Raw genomic sequence first — 22,439 nt, 5'->3', positions numbered from 1 at the left:
CTCTTCTCTTCCAGACTTCCCTATCACTCTCAAGGTCATCACTATACTCTCCATGTCCCAGAATAACAGCATAGATATCAGCCTTGGCTCTTCACCATCTCTTACCCTCCCCTCTCCCCCCCCCCCATAGCCAATCTATTGCTAAGGTCTGTCAATTTCATCTTACCGCCTGCACTTTTCAAACCTGTGACACTGACTTCCTTGCTGTTCTTTACATAATAACTCTGTTCTGACTAAACATTTTCACTGACTTGTTCCCCTTCCCTGCAATGCTTTCCCTCCTCATGCTTGCCTCCTGGTTCAAGTCCCAGCTTAAGTCTCAACTTCTATAGAGAGCCATTTCCAATCTCTAATGCTTTCCCCCTGTGGATTGTTTCCCATTTATCCAGTATATAGTTTGTAGCTAATTGTGTGCGTGTCTCCTATTCAATTGTGAGCTTCTGGTGTCTTGGACTGTCTATGCCTTTCTTTGTATCCCTAGACTTTGAGCAATTTTTGGCATATAGTAGGTCAATATTTGCTAAAATATTTTCCTAAAAATATTTGCTGAATGACTGATTTATTGAATAAAGCATTTGCTAAGCACTGACTATATGCAAAGCATATAAGCTCTGGGAATACAAATTTAAAAGGAACTCTCAAGAACTTCACATTTGAATGGGGCAGATAACATGTGGAAGGTTTCAGCTGTAATCCAGGTAGAAAGATCTTATGGTCCTCAGAAGTGACGAAGAAGATGATAATGCCTCTTCTTAATGTCACTTCATCTGATAAGATCATATCAGTTTCTGATGTTGAACTATTTGAAAGTGCCAAAGACATTGATGGCATTGCTTTCTTTTCTGGGTCTTTAATAAAAGTGCCTACAAAATGTTTATCTCCACAAAAGTTATTTCCAAGGATGATGTCTGTGTGCACTGGACTGGAATTATTACAGTTTCAGGACCATTTCAATAGAATTGGGATTCATCATCCTGCCCTATTTCCATCAGGATTTGGGGGTAGAGGGTGTTCGAAGTGGTAGGGGTAGTGGTTTGGCTTGCCTAGCCTGTGCTGCCCTCTGCCTTTTGCTTGGGGAGCCCTGCTTCTTCAACTAGGCATGTTTTTTTTGTCCTGTATTTGACAGCTGGTTGACAGCTGGTGGGAGTGATAGGCCCCTCTCCATAGGAATTGCCTCCCCAGACATTGGCAATGAGAGCTGGCTCAAAAGTAGAACTGATAATCAGGGGGGTTCTGCCACTTCCAGAGCTCCTTTGCCCATTTGTCTGTTGGTGGCAGTAGGTCAGCAATTGCTGGTAGTGATGAGAAAGGTGGACCCTTTCTCCATAATGATTTCTCTCCTCAATGATAGCTGCATGTTCTGGGTCACAGAAGCAAGTCTGGTGGTTTGAAGGCCATTCCTATTCCTAAGTTCTTGGGCTTAGAGTCCTTGGCTGTTTCCATCATGATCTGAGGGAAGACAGTGGGCAAGGTAGTGGTGTTGGTTTAATCCATCTGGTACATGCAGACTCCCTTCTCCCCTTCAGGGTACCTTGCAGTTTATTCTAGTCTGGTCTGCCAGCCCTGTGAGGGAATCTAAAAAGATACTGTGTGTGATTACAGTAGCTTCAACTTTACTGATGTAAATAGGCTGCTGTCCCTGAAAAGATGTGAACTGCAAAAATGTATACTGACTCTGCTTGTCATTATTTCTATGAGAAATGCAACTGACATAAAATAGTCATCACAACAGGAAGGTCAAGAGTATAGCTAACAAATACTTGATCTTGCTAGCTAGCAAAAAAGGACAAGGGCAACCATGGTTTGTAGGACAAGCTCATTTATGGAATATTGCCAAGTGTAGCAGATTATCGGTAGAATCATTACCTCCAACAATGAAAAAACAGAAGACAATAAACCATCAGAGGAGTTTGGTTTAGTATCACACCTAAGCCAGTTCATTTGAAAATCTGAAGATGAAATTGGAAGGAAGACAGAAATAGAAGACATGGGATAGAATCACAAAGGATGAAGTGTATATAGATAGATCATAATCAGTATTAATGAAGCATATCATTGTCAGTAAGATCACAGATGCACCAAAGTACTAAAGATCCTAAATAACACTGTATAGGGGGCATTTGGGCCTGACTTAAAGCCAGACCTATTAAGCAGACTTCTTTAAAAAATGTAATAGTTTATGGAGAGGGTAAGTGTTGAACCGTAAGTGTAAAATCTAGATTTTAAAAAGGGAATTTGAGATCAATCTTAATCTAAAGGTCAGAAAAATATATCAATTTTTAGCATTTTTAATGTACTATTTCTCATTAAAATGAATTGTTGGATACCCATCATAACCTGCTTCCTTCCCACTTTTCCAATCTTCTTATACCTTACAGGAGCCACACACAGTCTGTACCCTAGTGACACTGACCTCCTTGCTGTTCTTCACAAGATTCTCCATCTCCCAGCTATGTGTCCCCCATGCCTGGAATCCTCTCCTTCCTTTTATCTGCCTCCTGGCTTCTTTCAAGTCTCAGTTAAAATCACACCTTCTACAGGAAGCCTTTTTAATTCCAGTGCCTTCTCGTTGATGTTTCCCATTTATCCCGTGCATTGGTTATTTGTTTATTGTTGTTTACCCCAATAAACTATGCCATCCATTAAATTGTGAGTTCTTAAGAGCACAGAATTTTTAAAGCTTTCTTTGTATCCCCAGAACGTAGTAGGAATTTGATATTTATAAATGACTGGTTAGGCACTGGAAATAGAAATCTGGGTAGAAAGTCCAATTCTGTACTTTCAAGGAACTTATACTCCCATAGAGTGTTGGTTCATCTGTGTACCAACTATAAGTTATACAAATAAACATTAGCCAGGCACATAGGAGGGATCAAAAATTTAATTTTTTAAGCTCCTGAGGCATAGGAAAAAGTGAGACATAGCAGAAAGGCTGAAGTCAGTGAAGCCAAACTGAAACAGAAGTTGTGGTCTCTCAGGCTTGAGATGATGAGAGACTGGACTAAAGTGGCAGCTGTGAGAATTAACTAGAAGAGTTAGGATATGAACAGTATTTGAGAAGAACAGTCTAAAAGGCTTAGCGACTGATAGAGTTTAAGAAATGAAAAAGAAGAATGTGCCAAAGATTACTATGTGAGAGGATGTAACATTTTTAAAAATAAGAAAGTTGGGAGTAGAAACTGGTTTGGAGATAGTTTAGTAGAGATGGAATGATATACAACCAATTGGTTTACCAAGGAATAAACTTTTGGATATTGTAGATGTCACTAAAATGTAGATACTAGCTTAGTATGTAATTTTCATTGAAACGTCACTAAGTACTTTCCAGGTTACTATTTTTTGGTTATATTAATGATTTCAGGTTTGAGAACTACCAACAACTGTTACTTTAGGGAAAGTATTTCTCAAGTAAGAATATAAGTTTTTAAATTATATGTTCATGGGGCATGTCCTTATATCAGATTGTGAAACTGAAAATTGATATACCATTCTGTTCTGTGTCATTTATTAATTATTGATTGTGAATTACATTTAATAATTGAAATCAATATTTAGGAATTATTTTGATTTAAAAGACAGTTTGACTTCTTAGCATTAATGTCTACGAAGAAATTTAATTTCTTTATGAGTTAAACTTTCTCATTTTTCTGGGATACAACATAGACTCAATTATCTTAACCTGGAATGGAGGAGGAAGAATAAGTCTGTGAGTTCGTACAGGCTGATTATGAACATAGCCTGGGACCACTCTGATGTAGGGAATTGCCTAAAATAAGACTTTCCAGATGATGGTGACTAACTCTGTTTTCCCCATAGCCTTGGACTTTGGAAACCCCCTTTTGCAATGTCTCAAGATTATGCCAAATGTAAGCCCACCCTACACGTTTACCCCACCTCTACTATAGACCAATCACTAAACCCAAGTTTAGTATCATTGAACCCTATGTAACCCACTACATGAAAGACTGCTCTGTCTGACTTAAGGAAAACTTGGCCACTGAGGGTTTGGGGGTCTCAGTTTTTTTTTAGCAACTGCTAGCTTTGCAAATAAAATGATCACTCTTGGAACTTTGTGTCTCAGTTGCTCTTCATTGAAGTTTTTTTTTTCATGACAAAAAGTGTGTCTAATGATAACAGGTGAATGGCATTTCTGATCATATAAAAGTTTTCAAATGTTCTTAAAAGATTTTTGGGGGACCATAAAGAAGAAAATATAATTGGATGCAAAGGAAATCATTTTTCTCCTCCATGGCTGGAAGCATGTATTCCTGATTCCCTCCCAACTCCTAGGCTTTTCAGTAATATTTACAGTCAAAAATCAAATATTCGTATGTGATAACTAAACTGAATTGAAATGAACATTTTAAATTTCTGATTTATATAATAAGTTAATGTTTTGTTCATCAGGTAACAGAAACACGAACTGGTCCTCTTGGCTGCAGTAACTATGACAACCTAGATTCAGTCAGTTCTGTTCTGGTTCAAAGTCCTGAGAATAAGATTCAGTTGCAAGGTATGTAGGCACACTTTAATTAATTTTATGTGAAACAGGATGGCATTTATTAAGTGATATTTCCTTTTTTAAGGTAATGTGTAACATATTGGACTTTTAAGACTCTGTTAAAAGGTCAATTTCCAATTTAAAAAAATAGTTCTTGAGGACTTTAAGAGAATGTCACATATTCACTTTCATAGTAGATAAAACACATACGTACATACACCCAGACACACACACACACACTCTAGCAATGTGAAATAAGTTATCCTGTCCATATTTTAAGTGCAAAAGCCATTATCTTCACCAATTGTTGTGCATTTTTATTTTTATATGAAACTTTTCTCCTTTCATAGTTTTAAACATATACATGCATATTATAGCAACATAATTTGTTTATGTTGTAAATTTAATATCATTACTCATGGCCACATTTACCTTCTGGTAAAGTGACCCTATATTTCTTGAAATAATATCAATTGATAATGTTAATTCAGAGTATCTCTTTCCTTTTAAAATGATGTTAATGGCTGTGATGAGATATTTCTAGGATACACCCTTTTCATTATATTAGGTTTGTCAATTGAATAAGCTGTCCTAAGAAAGTGATGCCAGGCAAAAAAAGTTATTAACATATGCTTGCATGTATATGCATTATTACTTACAGGTAATCAAAGACTGGATCATAACGCAACATAGCTATACATTATATAAACAATGGACCATTATTGCCAAAAAATATCTGGCTATATTGGATGCATTGATTGGATGATTATTTTGAGGGAGAGGTTGAGGAAAAAGGAGAATGAGACAGATTTCCTTGTTTTGGTACATTATTTCTTCTGTATGGGGCTAAATTAGTTGTTTATTTACATTTAATTCAAAATGCCTAGAATAACAATTCAGGATGACCTTCTAAGGAACTACTCAAGGAACTTGGTAACATGTCATTTTATTTAAATGATACCTAAATAACAAATTTCAAATATTCAAATAAATAAAAATAGCCAAACAGGCATTAAAAATTTTTTTGAAGTAAACATTAGAAATATATTTTTGTCCAGTTTGTCATTTTTGATAAAAAATTTTCCCATGAATTTTAATTATATATGTATATTATATATGTATATATGTATATTACATTACATAATGTGCATACATTATTATAGCACATAACAATGTAATTATATGTACTATATGTAATTTATATATAAATATAATCACATATAATGTATATGTACTATATATGTATATATATATAAAACAACATACTGACTAAACCATGTATAACTTACTACCTTTATTGTACCTCTCAAAGAACACACACATACACATTAGAAAATGGTAAAGCATGGTATAGGATAATCAATATTCAAATTTTAATCTCTGTTTACATGAATGCAGTGGTTGAAATGTATTAATGAAATACTCAGTCAACTATTTCTTGGTTTTGAAAAGTTTTGAAAACCAGACAGACACAGAGAGACAGTCTGACAGATAGAGAGAGCAGAAATAGGAGAGAAAGAGAGAGAATTCAGAATACCTACTCTTTACCCACATAGTATATAATCCTGGTAGAAATTATTTTCTAAATATTTTCAAATTTCATATTTATATAATATTAAAACAAAAGTATGTTCTCTTAATAAAATCTAAATGTTTTAGTAATGATAAAACATCAAATAACCACTGTCAACTGAGGTCAGTCCTCAGGATTATACTTATGAAAAGCACAAAGATGTTTTTTCTAAAACATGATTTTTAACTTTTTCTTTCAATCAACAGCACAGATAATACTACCAATTTAAGCATAGTAGTTAATTCTTTGTGACTAAAGAACTTATCAAATGATACATTTTAGTAGTGAAATGCAGTAGGTAATTGGACACATTTTCTCTTATTTTTATTTCCTGTTTTCCTTCTAGATGTCATATTGTGTATTTGGATTTCTGTATTATAGTTTCAAATCGACACAAAATGAGAATAGCCAAATTGCAGTTTTCCCCTGTGCTTTCTGATAGCACAGCTCTAGGAAACCTTAACATTTATTGAATTTTTCCTAACAATGGAAGCTTTATAGCCCTTTTGTCATTCTTTGACAGTCTACCTAAAAGAAATTCACTTTATTAAACTTTTCATCTAAGGAACTCACAAGGAAAATGACCAAAAGTTGTTCCTATCCATGACAAGGAAATGGGCTGTAACATGGCTAAATCAGTCTATGTGGTTCCCTGCGGCCAGTTTTAATGATCAATAAAGTTGGCCTATAGGATTTTTAGTTATGTAGTCATAGTTCTAGCAAATAGAAATTAGAAGAGATATGTTTCTTACAATGCTAATTTCGATTTCTTATCATATATTAAAGACATATTTATGTAAAGATGCCTTTTAAAAAAAGATGAAAATGTTCGATTTGATATCAAGCAAAACTTTGTAACATACAATTTCCTTGGTCTTAAACAAATCTTAGCATTCCTTCCAGACACTCTTTTTTGATCATAATGTCAGTCAACTAGGTTCACAACCTTGTTATAATTTTCAATTCCTGATTTCTATTTACCTTACATATCACATTAGTTGCCAAAATTTGTTCTCTCTTCTATGATGTTGTTTGCATGCATCCCCTTGTTTCCACTCATATAGCCAACACTCTTGTTCAGACCCTTATCGCTTCATGACTAAACTATTACAAATAGCCCAGTTGGTCTCCCTGCCTTGAGTCTCTCCTCACTACAGTCCATTGTCCACACACCTGCCTAAGTGATTTTCCTAACTTGTAGATCTGACCAAATCACCCCTGGACTCTTGCTCCTGTTAACCCTTTTACCAACATGATCAAATATGAAATCCTTTGTCATCTAAAACTCTTGACAACTCCAGTCCTTCATGCCTTTCCAGGTTTTTTTAATACCCTACTGCTGTCTTTGTCCTCTGTGTTTCAGGCATATTGACCTAGCACAAAACACTCAAACTTCCATACCTTTGTAATAGCTGTTACCATGCTTGGAATATTATCTCTTCCAACCCTATTTCTTAGAATCATTGTCTTCCTTTAAGATTCCATTCAAATGTACCACTTGCACAGAGCCTTCCCTTCCTTATCACCCACTGTGTAAAGCCAATCATGAGCAGCTCTCCTAAATACTGCTGCTGTGAATAATTTTAAGGATCTCCTCCCATAGTATAGTGAACTCTCTATTTACTCAGCAATAAACTAAAGCAAAACATTCAAGAAACAAAAACACAACATTCACAACAATATAACATAACTTATTATTAACAAAACATATCATTCAGAAAGTCACAATCTCCTCAATCAATATAGAGTACACAAGTCAAGTCTTCTTTCATCTTCACTCTAGGCTGGCTTCCATTCTTCTTTAAGCCAATCATGCTTAAGAGCTAATAATCCTTAAGCAAATCATCGATCAGGGGTACCAGAAAGTAAAAAACACCATCCACTCCTAGGTCACAGTAAGTTACAATATCATCAGTCAATACAGAGTACCCAAGTAAAATCCTCTTTCATCTTAATTCGAGGCTGGCTTTCCAATCCCAAGGCTGCTCTTCCATGAGCTGACTGCTCCCAGCTCTTGCCTGGATTCACATGACTCTTTCCTGGAATCACATGTAGCCAACTGTCTGCCCCTGTTCTATATCTCAGCTTATTGCTCTACTTCAAGCTCTTTAAAATTTCTGTTTCTAGGAAGACAAAGCTTAACAGGGCTACAACAATATTTACACACGTTGCCAGCACTATCATCTTGGTTCACTTTCTGTCTGATAAAGTAACACAAACCAAAAGACAAAGCTTTTGTCTGAGAAATCAAGCACAAATCAACAGTAAAATCCCAGGACTTCTGTTGATAGCAGTAAAGTCCTCTTTCAGGAGACAGAAAACTTTGTTCTGAAGAAGTAACATCAACACAGAGCAGAAAAGCAGAGGGCCAAAATCACAAGCATTCTCCTCCTCATTTCTGCTTGGTCCCAGCTCTAGCTTGAGCTTTGCTCTGCTCTGCTCCTTCCTGTTCCACCCTTCTTGTTCTGCTCTTTCAGCAAGCTCCTCCTAGCATGGGATCCATGTGATGATGTTAGACCTACTAAGGGCAGGGAAGGTCTCCAAACTTCCTTAGGCCTAATAAGGGCAACTCAATGTATACTGTTTCCAACAAAGACTTGACATATTCAAAGGCAAGGCTCAAAGGTACTTGGATAGCTGAAATAAGCAGCAAAGTACTACTTTGCTTGCCATTATACACCGCCACAAGGTTATCCTCCTTCTATTCTGTATTTATCTTTTATGACCTGATATATAGGTATACACACAGGTTCTTATGTCAGCACATATCTGTGCAAAAGTTACATATCTACGTATATCTACTCCCTTCCATTAGAATTCAGTCATTATTAGAATTGAGTTCCTTAAGGATAGGGGTTATTTTTTGATTTTTATTTTATCCACAGTGTTTAGCACAGTGTCTAACACATAGTAATAAATGCTTTTTGGTTGATTGAGAGTTGACATGTTCTATGCTCAGGTCAATTTTATAAAATCCCTAAATTGGTTTATGTGATGAAGCAATAATTCCATAATTACTCCATTACTCTTAGGTATGGTCACTGTTTATTATCAAAACAATAATCATATCAAAAGGCTTCAGAGGCTCATGATTATCTCTAGAATAAAATAAACACTCCTTAGTTTGACATTGAAGACCATCTAAAATCTGAATCTACAAACCTTTCTAGATTTATTTCTCATTAATACCTAAGACTCTGCATCTTACTAGACTGGACTTATGAGACATTTCCTGTCCCTAACATTCCATTTCTCACCTTTGAGCCTTTGCATAGGCTGTCTCTCATGCATGGAATCTACTAAGTCCTCAGATTCCCTTATACCTAGTTTTCTTCAAGGATGACCTCAGGTACCAGCTCCTACAGGAAGTCTTTCCTGTTCTCCCCATTTCTTAGTGATTTCTTCCTTCTAAACTTATTGTGTAATTACTTACCTGTGTACCAAATGTGTGCCTTCAGTAGACTATAAACTCTTTGAAGGCAGGAAACATTTGTTTGTATTCCCATGACTTACGAATTTTTTGAAACTATTATTATTTTTCTTTGCTTTGCTTTTTTTTTTTTTTAATAAAGGGCTTCAAGTCATCCTTCCAGATTACCTACAGGAGCGTTTTGTGCAGGCAGCTCTGAGCTATATTGCCTGCAATTCAGAGGGAGAATTTATTTGTAAAGACAATGATTGCTGGTGTCAATGTGGCCTCAAATTCCCAGAATGCAACTGTCCTTATATGGATATTCAAGCCATGGAAGAAAATCTTCTTCGAATAAGTGAGACCTGGAATGTCTACAATAATGATTTTGAGGAATCAGGTAGGATATGTATTTTGTTTTAATGGGGCTATAGCCTATTAAGATGTCTTTGAATGGGAAAGATTTTCTTTACTAATAAACAGGAAAGAATTATAGCACAGTATAGATGGAAATAATTGTCACAACTTGAATCTTTGTTATGTGGTTCTGGCATTACTTTCTCACACACAATCAAGAAGGAATAATTCTAATGTGTCATTCTAATTACTTCAGTTCTTTAAGTTATAACTCTAATTTTTTAGTACATGAAGAGTGTTGCATGCCATTGCCAATTTGTATCATTAATCTTTATTTTTTTTCCACTTTTGAAAATGATACATGGGTATTTACCTAGAGCCATTCAGTGGTCCTTTAATTTTCATTGTGATACCCTGAATGATGAGATTTTACAGGATTAGAGGATTCAGAGCTGAAAGGGACTTTAGAGATCCTCTTGTTTAAAATTTCACTTAATAAATGTAAAAACTGAGGCTCAGAGATGGAATCAGACTTGTACAAGGTCACACGGGAAATATGCAACACATTCAAGATTCAAACCTGGCTTTTCTGACTCCAAATAAGTGCCCCTTGCATGATATCATCTATTTCTTATTAAATAAGGGGGAAATATTAAATCAGATAAGTAAGTTCCAACTAATGGTACCTGTTAGTACCATAAAGCATCTGGCTGTATTGGATATAATATCAATAGATTTTCTTGAGGGAGAAAAAATTCAGTAGTTTGTATGTGATTTTCCAATACATCTGGATTGTCTTATTCAAGATTCACATTTTTCATTTGTAATCCATTTTCAGGACCAAATTGTTGGGTATATATTAACAAGGTTCGATTTAAGATGCAAGACTTCTCACTATGCCTTCACTGTTGGTTTCCCTTAAGAATATCAGAATTAGGCTACTTTTATAACCCACTTATGGTGTCCCCTCGGGACATTAGAATTCAGTCCATTTCCAGGGATATATAAGAGGTAAAAGTATCCCTCAGCTTCTATACAAATACTTAAGCTAAAAATATAGTGATAGAAAACAAGCTTTATTTTATAGTAAACAAATAAAATAAATGCAAAATACAAAGGATTCATCCCCAAAGCCAGTAAAGTTATTCTTGTGAATCCTACAATCTCATCCATCTCAGGGAGATTTTATATCTTTGACACAGGCAAACATAAAACAGGATTTGGTAACTTATGACTACTATGATAATTGGCTGCAAAACTAATACACTGAAAACTGATGAAAACATGGAACAGTCTGCAACACTGATTTGATTAGGCATCTTATATTTCACTTCAGCATTGTACCATGTAACCATTCCCGATACTTGTCTGCTGGTGAAATAGGCCACACTTAGGACAAAACTCATCAGTGGTCATTCTTTTCAATGCCATCAGTCATCACAAATTGTGGAATGGGCTGGGGAGGGCAGAGACTACCACACTCAATATTCCTCAAACCTTTCAGAATCACAAGGTCACCTACAATCCTGTACATGTATGACACCAACACAATATTCACAGAGCCTATGGAAGCTATGAATATGCCATTGTGATTCTGAACTTCAAAATATAACAGACTCTCCACATGGAAGACAGAACCAAAACATTTATCAAAACACCAGAAAGCCAAATCCATCATAGCAACAAAGTAATCTATACATAATAACCATGCAGAGGGTACCTCTATCTCCAAGCCTTCCTTCTGCTAGGGCCTTCCCACAAACAAACACTCACAGCTTGATGCTTCCTACTTGCTTCCTCTCTCTCCCTCAGCTCTAACTACTCTGACCAACTTCCTCTACAGTCTTCTCCATCCAGCAAACTCCTCCCAGCAAAGACTCATGTGACTGAGGCTTCCATGTGACTCAAGTAGATCACATGGGCCTATTATGAATGGGAAAGATCTTCCCGTTAAACAAAAATACATTACCATTACAACATGTCTACCCAGTATATTTGTTTGCCCAAGATCAGTAAAGAACAAAGACTAAAGGGGGCAAAGGTTGACAGAAGCAAAAATTTGTATAGTCAGCAGATGTTCGCAAAGTATTATGGAGGCTGGTTGGGAGCTAGTACAATCATATCTTCCCTCATTGTGCTCTCTGGAAACTGCTAGAATAAATAAATACACACTTTAGAAACAGACTGAAAGAGAGAGAAAGAGGAATAAGACAATTCCTTTAAACATCCACTAATTTATCAGCTCTTCTTCCAATTAGGGAGGGAGCTCTTCATTATATCATAATACAAACCCATCATTGATTAGTTATATTTGATCAGAAACTTTAAAAAGGATTATCCAGAACCAGGAAGAGCAATTCTGAGAATACTCTGGCAAATTCTCCTTCTCTTCTGGGAATAGGGCAGTTGTATGGCACAGTGGATAGAGCACCTGCCCTGGAGTCAGGAAGACCTGACTTCAAATCCAGCCTCAGATACTTATCAGTTGCATGATCCTGGGCAAGTCACTTAACTCTATTAACCTCATTTTCCTCATCTGTAAAATGAACTGGAGAAGGAGATGGCAAACCGCTCCATTATCTTTGTGAGAAAATCCCAAATGAGGTCACAAAAATTTGAGCATTACTGAAACAACTGAACACCACCACCACCCTGGGAATAAGTATAATCTCTATTTATATCTCCCCTTCTGTCTGCCTTTCAGTTTCTCTCTCTATTCCTTATTCTATGTAATTCTTTTCATTCTTCATTCTATGTTTATTCTCCTTTTAAAGTACAACTTCAAGGGCATGGTTCAGGCATGCATTAGTCTTGATTTAATCAATAACCTCAAAATATCATGATTGAGTTAATCATGCCCAGAATAAGAATATTTTTAATACTCCATCAGCGCAAAGAAAGTCTCACATTGGAATGTTTATACTTTGTAAAAAGCTATATTTCAATGCCAGAATAAAAGCCTTATACCTTACCCTTGCTAACTTTTACTGAGTTCTTCCCCAATCACATTCTTTATATAATGTTATGCTTCCTAACAGTTGAACCTACCTCCTGCTTTCAATTTACTACCAATCCTATTTTCCCCTTCCATATACTAATGTCTGCCTCTAATTCCTACTTCCAACCCATGGTTTATTATATACCTCCTACACTCTGGCAAAAAAATAGCATGATTACTACCTAAAAGCTTCTTCACTTTGCATCAAACTCATATAAATATGCTGTTATATCTTCTCTCTTTATACTAACAAATTTCCTTTATTACAGATTCTAGTCAGTGTCATGATCAGGAATGGTATTAACCTCTTTTTTTCTACTGAATCTGATTTCATTGGTATAGGGTGTTGGTGTTGAAGCACTCCCTCTACTTAGTACAAAATGTCATCTACTCTGCAAGTTATAATCTTAGAAAATTTCCTGAGGCACTGAGAATATAAATGTCCGTGTCCGTCTTTCTCAATATATGTTTGTCTGTTTGTCTGTGTCTGTCTGTCTGTATTTGAATATGTTTGTCTCTCTGTTTGTCCCTACATATGTTTGTCTTGTCTGTCTCTCTCATTTCTCTTTCAGCTACCTATGATTTAGGGAAAAGAGAAGCAAGTACATCAGAATATCTAGAACATCCAGACTCAGGGAAAGAAGGAAGGGGAAGGAGACATCAATCCAAGCTTCATGTTGAGCATCAATAAATCATTTTAATTCACAAAACAAAATTTAAAAGTTTAAAAGGGAAAATTATATATGTGTATGTATATATATAATATACTTTATACATACATATGAATATATAATTAAAACACAAAAAACAGAATTTTACAGTTGAACAAAATGTTTATTAAACATTGTATGCTAGGCATTGTGCTAAGCACAGACAAAGGCAATGCACAGCTCAGAAAGTTTATTAAATAGGGGATGATATGATCAGATCTGTCTTTTAGAAAGATTAATTTGTCAGCTGAGTTGATGATGGACAGTAGTAGAGAAAAATTAGGGTTGGCAAGACCAGTCAGGAGACTATTACATTATTTCAGGTATGAGAGGATAATCTATTGTAGGAAACCACATGTAAACAACTATGTACAAACGAGATATGCACAGGATAAATTAAAGATATTCAATAGAGGGAAGGTGCTTATATTAATGGGAATCAGGAAAGGCTTCTTGTAGTTGGAAAGACTTTAGCTAGGACTTGAAGGAAGATGGGAGTAGGAGATGTGGAGAGAGAGTAGTCCAGGCATGGGAAACAGCCAGTGAAAATGCCAAATCTGGAGATTGAGAATTTTGTTAGAGCAATAGCAAAGAGGTCAGTTTTACTGGATCTGAGTATGTAGATGGCAGTGAGATGAAAGATGAATGAAAAGGTAGAAGGATGTCAGTTTGTGCAGAGCTTTGAATGCCAAAAAGAGCATTTATATTTGATCTTGGAGGTGAAAAGGAACCAATGCAATTTTAATAGGACCTGATATGATGAGATGTATACTTTAGAAAGATTAATTTTGATAGCTGAATCAAGTATGAATTGTAGTGGGGAAAGATTCGAGGCAGCAAGACTAGCCAGGAGGCTATTGTGTTATTCTAGATATGAAAGAATAAAAGGTCTGTACCAGGGAAATGGCAGCATCAGAAAAGAGAAGGAAGATGTATCTGAAATATGTTGCCAAAAAGGGAAGTCAAGAGGATTCAACAACAGTTTAGATATAGGGCCCAAGAGAGTAGCAGTTGAAGATACCTCGTTTATGAGCCTGAAAGACTGGTGGTATCACCACCCTTCAAGGTCAAGTCCTCAGCATTCGGGGTTCAGAAATTTGATTTAATCAGTTCTCATTCATTTTGTTTTTTTATTTGTTACCAAAATCTTATTTCTCTGCAACTTCACCCCGTGACATGTTGAATGTTGTGGATTATCGTTTATCTGACATTAATTGCATTTTACTGATATGCTTTTTGATGACAAGCACTCTCATCTCCTAAGTGATATACAGACAACAATCTTTAATGAGTTAAACCAACTAATACTAGTAACTTAAAAAATACATACTAATTTCAAGGACATGGTTACTAACCTGGTCCTTAGATTTTAGATCTACTGTTTGGGGCTCCATCTACTGATTCCACCAGCCATATAATTCTTTAAAATGAGAAAGAATTATTTAAAATCAGATAGATAGACTGATTCATTTAAATCCTCAATGCCCCAAGAAATTTTCTAAGACTGTAGTTTATACTGGTAGAGGAGTTTCTCACCAGAAGTACCCTATACGAGTGAAGTCACATTAAAATAATTGTTTATTAAATTAAAAAAATGTTCTTTTTAAGTAACAATTTAAGTAAAAGTTATTAATACCATTTCTGATTATTACCCTAACTAGAATTTGTATTAAAGCAAATCTTCCAGTACAACCAGGAAATTTGATTTAATGTTGTCCTCAGAATCAGTGCTGTAGGATTATTTTAAAGGTGCAAGACCAAATGCTCTAATAAATTGTTTCTCTAATAGGATCCCTCTCAGACTTCTGTTAATAAATTGGCTAGGCTAAGTCCTCCCCAAACCACATAATTATTTTATAAGGAATTTAGGATATACAAGTTCATGTTATAGTAAAAGTCTGGAGTACTTATCTGATTTATATTTACTTTTAATCTAGTCATTAATTTTTCATTCATTCATATATTTTTTTCATTCAACAGTATTAAGTGCCAGACTCTGTGTCATAAATTTGTATTATATCTTTGTTATGAATATCTGAAGAAAATTTTTCCAATTTGGTGTTAAAATAATAATTCCCAGTAAAATGATAATCATTGAAGTAGGGCTATTTTAGTTATGGAATGTCCTTTATGTATTAGCTTCTATTTCAACACAGTGGAATTAAGGACTTCTTATAGCTTTGAGGCCAGATCTTATGTTTTATATTCCACAAGGATAAATAGGATAAAAGGCCTATTGCTGTAGTTACTTGGGGCAACAGCAAGAGGAGGAAAGGGCTCATGGTACCTACCTCAGGGCTGCTGAGGTTGCTGGCAAAACTATAAATGCGTTGTATGTAAGGAAATTGTCCTGCTTTTTCATTTCTCCTGCTGATGTCAATGCAATGGTAGCATTTGTAAATTTTACTCCTTAGATCCTGCTGTAGGGGTCCCAGGGTACAAATGATGCAATGGTTTCTGTGTGATTTTAGCATATCTAGAAATCAACTCCATTTATACTCAGACCCGTCCATGCTACAGTAGTTTAATGATTCTTATTCACTTAGTTTTGTAGAGTTTTTGATTGTCTTCCTATTTTATGATGGGACATGAATATTAATTTATATGGAATTAATATGCACACCAAATAATTGATTACTTTTTAAAATAGTTCTTTATTTGAGATAGTGACAAGGTTTATAATTTGCAAAATTAGGAAACTAATTAGGAAATAAAATTAGGAAAATAAAATACATTATTTATGTGGAGGTGGAAGTGAAATATTGAATCTGAATATTCCCTGAATAAAGTCAAAGATTTTTCTGTATCTATGTATTATTTTGTATCTGTAGTATGTATTATTGACTGTTAATGTGACTGTCACCTCCCTTTATTAAATACAAAAATAATTGATGAATTTTGAATTTAGATCATACCAAATAATATGCTGATTTATTTGTTAGTTTTCACTTCCACTAAGGTTCTGCATCACTCTCTTACTGTGGTGTTAAGGTTATCTTTGGTTTTCAGAGGAATTATTTTTCTCCTAAAACTCACCCTTATATAGAAATTCCCAGTTTCTGTCATAGGTATCACCATCATTTAATCAATAAAAACTTATTAAATTCCTACTATATGTCAGACACATAAGTGCTAGGGATACAAAGACAGGCAAAGGACAAGGACAATCCCTGCTCTTAAGAAGCTTTCAATCTGACGGGTGAGACAACACTACTTATGATGTTACAGCAATATCCCATCCTGCTAGTCAGAACATTTCACTGCCTCAACTTTGTCCACACCTCTTCACTCTCCCTCACTCCACATCTAATCAGTTGCCCTATCTTGCACTTTCTTCCTCCACTACAATTCTCACATTTTTACCCTTCTCCTTTCTCCCATGGCCACCACCTCAGGCCATAATAACCTCTTGTCTGGGGGCGGCCAGGTAGCACAGCGAGTAAGAGCACCGGCTCCAGTGTTGAGAACACCTGGAGATTGAATCCTGGGCTCAGACACTTAGCACCCACCCAGAAACACCTGGCCGTGTAACCTTGAGCAAGTTACTTAACCCCAATTGCTTAGGGTTCGCCAGGTGGCTCAGCAAGTGAGAGCACCGTCTCCAGTGTCGGGATGACCTGGATCAAATCCGGGCTCAGATACTCAGCAGCACACCCAGAAATAATAACTGGCCGTGTAACCTTGAGCAAGTTACTTAACCCCAATTGTTTAAAAAAAAAAAATAACCTCTTGTCTGGACAATTGTAATGACCTCCCAAGCATTCACATTGCCTTAAATTTTCACTATTCTGGTCCATGGTCCACAGAGTCACCACATTTCCATAAGGGCATGTCTGGCTTTATTGCTCCCTAATCAAGAACCCCTTTCCATATAAATCTTCTAACATAATTTGAAAGACATCAGGGACTTACAGCTTAGATTTAATAATCTTCCTTCAAGTTTAAATTCTCTAAGGAATTAAGTGCTTTGTGTAAAGTCATAATTTCAGTTATTCTTTTCAGAGTTAAAACTTTAAATGACTGGCTAGCCTAATCACTGGGGAGAGGAGTATTAAAAGAATGAAAATTTTGGCAAAAAAAGTCCACAAAACAATCAACTGTAAATGGGACTGATATTGGGAAAGAGAATTTACGAAAAGGTATGCCTGAAACAAAAGCAAGCATTATTCAGAAGAGATTGGTAGAAAAAGAAAGCTATAGAATATATGGAAAACTTGAACATTTGAGAAACTTACTGAGTTTACACAGTTTACTAAATCAAATAAAAAGCAGAAACTTTGGTTAAAATTAGCTATCCATACCAATATTTCTATGTGTCTATATCATAACACATTCTCCTGACTATCCTGAAGGCAAAATCAACAACAACAAATACCTGTACGGTTCAGTTTATATTGAAATGACAAATAGAATTATGTTAAAGCTTATTTAAATGAGAGGGTCAGAGAACACATATTTCTATGCATTTTTGCAAGCTACCTAAAATTCTTGTGTGAAGCAATTGGAATTTTTGCTTAGCTCCCTGGATCATAAAATAGAGTGAAGAAATTGTGATGTTGTTCTTGCATTTAGCAAAAATTCTCCAAAGGTCTCATGAAGAAATTTTTAAAATCTTTTTTATACTATTTAATAATCAGTCAATTGCAAAAAATGTTATACATTGAAAAAAATCATACTTACCCTTAAGGTACATTGTAAATTAAAAGTCTCCTGTATTTTGTGATAGCCTATAATTTTATCTATCAATGTGATATCCCATTTAAGTGGAAGATTACATTATTTGGTCACCCAAGAATGGCAGCTGAAGGCACCTTCTCATGGAAATTGCTTGGATACTACTGTTAGAAAACTCTTGGCTTTCTAATATATTATCTGAAAATTGCTGCACTTTTTAATGTTATGATTATAAAGCATCACTAATGCTATTCTGTTGCATGTCTTGAGGATTAGGTTTTGTTTGTTTTATTTGCACTCTTGTTTTCCCACAGCAGCTATTTTTCTTCTTTTTGTGGTTTACCTTTAATATTCTTGTGTAGATTCTTTTATTCCTTCCAATTATGAATTTGTGACAAAGCCTGAACCCATCACTGAAGTGAACTTGATCATGTATGTACTGTTGAAAGGAGTTCTTCAAAGATGAAGAATAATCCCCCCCCTTTTTTGAATTCTACCATAGATTTTTTTTTATTTTTAGTATGTGGTTTGTGGTGACACTAACAAATCATCTCAGAGTTACTAGAAATCCAGATATCCCTGTCATAAAAAATTATATTCTTCTATATGCATTAAAAAACAGAAAAATATATGTTGTTTGATGAATTATATAGATAAATGTAAACATCTTATCCAAGCAGAGAAGTAAAGCACAATTACAATCTAAAAATCTGAAACATAGATAAACATAGTGGAAAGGCTTCTCTAGGTACTCTTCCCCAGCTAGGTCTATGACCTCAAGATAGTAACTTAAATTCCTTAATTTTCAATTTCTCGATATGTAAAATGAAAAGATTAGATTGTATGATCTGTAAACTTCAGTCTAAATTATTAAAATGAGCTTGGGAATACAAGCACCACTTTTCTGTGATACAGAATTTCATGGATACCTCTAGGTACTTATAGATCTATCTATCATCTATCTATCTATCTATCTATCTATCTATCTATCTATCTATCAATCATCTATCTATCTATCTGTCTATCTGTATGTATAACAAAGTTCTCACAAAGGTAGGCATGTAATAAAATGTTGAATAAAATTTCAGACTTTGGGAAGGAAAAGAAGATGGATCCCCTCCATTACACACTACACACACACACACACACACACACACACACACCACACACACACATATGCACACTTGCAGGCATGCTTGTGCAGTTGCACACAAACATTAACAAAGACATTCACTTATTCAAATTAATGCACAACAGAAATAAGAGAAAGAATACACATGAGAATATGTAACAAATAATACAGAGAGAAGGAGCTCTCCCATTGGGAATGAGATTACCCATCTCAACAGAAGGGGGGAGAAAGAGAGACACAGAGAGGTGCGCAGAGTCAGAGACAGAAAGAGGTGCACAGAGTCAGAGACAGAGAGAACAAACACTAGATCTCACTGAAGAGGAAATTTCCTGAAGTCTCTAGTGTAGCAAGCTGGGGATAGGCAAATGTTAGATACTGTTAGCTCCTCTCATGTCAGCTTCTTCCTAGAATCTCATTCTCTCTTCAGTAATCTGAAGTGTGGACCCAAGATCCAAGTAATTTTCAACTCCTTATTCTGAAATTCTGTTTGTTAATACTTAACAAAATAGTAAGTAGCAAAAGTAAGAAGACAAATAATCAGTTTATGGATATACTTTTATGTAAATATACTTTGTAGCCTTTGATACTAAACGGTGTACTGACAAATCCCCGATAGCTGACTTTGTTCCACTTCTGTTCCAGTTTTACATTTTGTTAGAATCCCATAGATAAAGTCTTTAAGTGAAAGCAATCTAGAGAATGTTGCTTCTCACATAGAAATGACAGACAACTGTGGTATTAGAGCATTGGGCTTGAAATTAGAAGATGTGGTTTGAGTCTTAGATCAATCACTATATGACTTTGAGAATATCACTTGATCTCCCTGAGCCTCAATTTTCTTGTTTAAAAAATATTCAGTTATACTACCTATCTCAAAAGCCTTTTGGTAGGAAAATATGTAAACTTTGATACTTAAATGGCCATCCAATCTCATCAATGTAGAGATTTTCCCCAGTGATGGAGATCATAAACCATCAGTACCTCATTATCCTGTGTGAATCGGGTGCATGGCTTCCAGTAAATCCTCAATGGGCATGGAACATTTCTCTAGCTCTTTTAACATTCAGTAGATACTAATGGAGGACAAAGGCTGACCATTGGTGTTCTCTCTCTCTCTCTCCCTCTGTCTGTCTGTCTGTCTGTCTCTCTGTCTCTCTCTGTCTCCCCTCACCTTTTCAAGTCATTCATCTATGATCAATAGCATTTTTTACTCATTTTGGATCTTCGTTGGTAATATGTTGCAGGCTACTCACATTCACCAAAAGTTTCTGCATTGCCTATTAGGTCACCAGCAACTTTAATTCTTTGAGGTGGAATTTTATGACTCACAGTTAGACTATATAACCAACAAAAATTGATATATATTTTAAAATTGGACCTTTGTTTTAGGGAGAACATTGAAGTAATTAAAAGCATTGTAAAGTTGTTCAAAGGTAATCCTGCTTGCTTTCCTCCTATGTGGTGGTTTCCTCCAACTTCTTGTCCACTGGCAGTTCAACCGCAATTTATGAACTGATAAAACAACTTTATTGGTTATCCACAAAACTGTGTATACCTATAATGCACAATATAAATATGAGCTAATGTGAGTATAGTCACAGTAGATATGATAACTTCCTATGACTCTGTCTCCATTAGTTACTGGCTTAATAATTTTAAATGAAATAGCTGACCATCTCATAGAATCAATTTATATTTATTCAGTTCATCAAATGGGTATTAAGTACCTAGTATATGTAAGGCATCTTTCTAGCTATCTGAAGACAGAAAGGAGACAAAGAAGTTGGATTTCTAAAAGAGTTTTGTTTTTTTTTTTTTAAGTTAAAAGAGATTTTCATGGTCAGGCAATCCATTCTTTTACCAAATATGTGAATCTCTTTTACAAGGTTCCTGGTAGAGTGTCATCTAGACTCAGCTTGTAGATCTTTACTACTAGGGATACTCTCATCGCCCATTCCATTTTTAATGTTCTATTTGTTAGAAAGTTCTTGACAAAATTAACAAATGGCTGGATTTTTCTATCATTTTATTTTCATTATATTGAGCAACTGTCTGAGCAACCTGCTGAGTAATTAGACCAAAATGACTGAACTAGCTCTAATTTTCTGATTTTATGAGAATCACCCAGCAGGGGGGGAAATATTGAAATGTGTTTTTAGGCTATGTGAAAAGGCAGCATCCAGAATATAGAGCCTCTGATAAAATATTATTTAAATGCTTCATCAAATGTACAAGATATACTGTCATGTCCTATCAAGCTGAAAACTTTTCAAGGATGAGTTTGTTGAAAGCCAAACTTTTTTTCAGCTCAGCTATATTTAAAGGGATAGTCTATAGGTTAGCCACAAGATTATATATATATATATATTTGACCACAGTAATCACAAAAAAGACCATCTATTCAGGATAATATATGGAGGTATAGGAAATAACACCAATCAAATTTCAGCTCTCTGAATTATTAAAGTGGCCAGAAAGAGGCAACATTTTTTCTATGGTTTGCCCTGATCAGACCATGTCTAGAATATTGTGGTTAGTTTTTGGCACCAGATTTTAGGGAGAACTGCAGCAAACTTGATGACATAATTAAGAGGAAAAGTAGGATGTCAAGGGACTTGGGGACCATACCGCTCTAGAACTGGCTAAAAGAACATTAGAGAAGAGAGGACTTGGGGTAAGAGGGCAGGCAATCACTATCTTCAAATGTTTGAAGGGTTAAATTTGTTTTGCTTCTGCCATTTACTTGGACATTTCTATCCTCAGTTACCATTTCTGTGAAATGAGAAAATTGGATTAGATGATTTTTCAACTCCCTTACTCAAATGATATAATATTTGAAGGCACTTAGGACATAGCTTGTTCCTTTTCCCTTTTCTTCTTCCCATTCTAATATTCAGTAATCCCATGGCCATTACTGAGACAAATTTACCTTAATTCAAGGACATTTTTGTAACTCTAAAGATTCCAGTAAGTGTGATAGGCTGCTTCAGACAGAGGAGGGTTCCATATCTCTAAATTTCATCAAGCAGATGGTAAATGATCATTGCTACAGTGACTATAGAGAATCTTCCTGCTTCAGGTATAG

At 35.4% G+C, this 22,439-nt stretch overlaps 1 protein-coding gene across 3 annotated transcripts in view; it reads left to right on the top strand.

Annotated features, from left to right (window-relative positions):
* Positions 1-22,439, top strand: part of BRINP3 (BMP/retinoic acid inducible neural specific 3) — a 515,429-nt gene that overhangs the window by 372,255 nt on the left and 120,735 nt on the right. For all 3 annotated transcript variants that reach the window (XM_069074446.1, XM_069074444.1, XM_069074445.1), the window contains exons 5-6: positions 4,408-4,513; positions 9,647-9,883. In XM_069074446.1, coding sequence (XP_068930547.1) covers positions 4,408-4,513; positions 9,647-9,883 — 343 coding nt within the window. The remainder of the gene's footprint in view (positions 1-4,407; positions 4,514-9,646; positions 9,884-22,439) is intronic.

This window comes from Petaurus breviceps, unplaced genomic scaffold, assembly GCF_028583685.1.
Source record: "Petaurus breviceps papuanus isolate PSGF00001 unplaced genomic scaffold, PetGlider_PUasm1.0 90895, whole genome shotgun sequence".
In the NCBI taxonomy this organism is placed as follows: Eukaryota; Metazoa; Chordata; class Mammalia; order Diprotodontia; family Petauridae; genus Petaurus; species Petaurus breviceps.
Note: the sequence above shows the minus strand (reverse complement) of the source record. Positions and strands in the feature narration are given on the sequence as shown.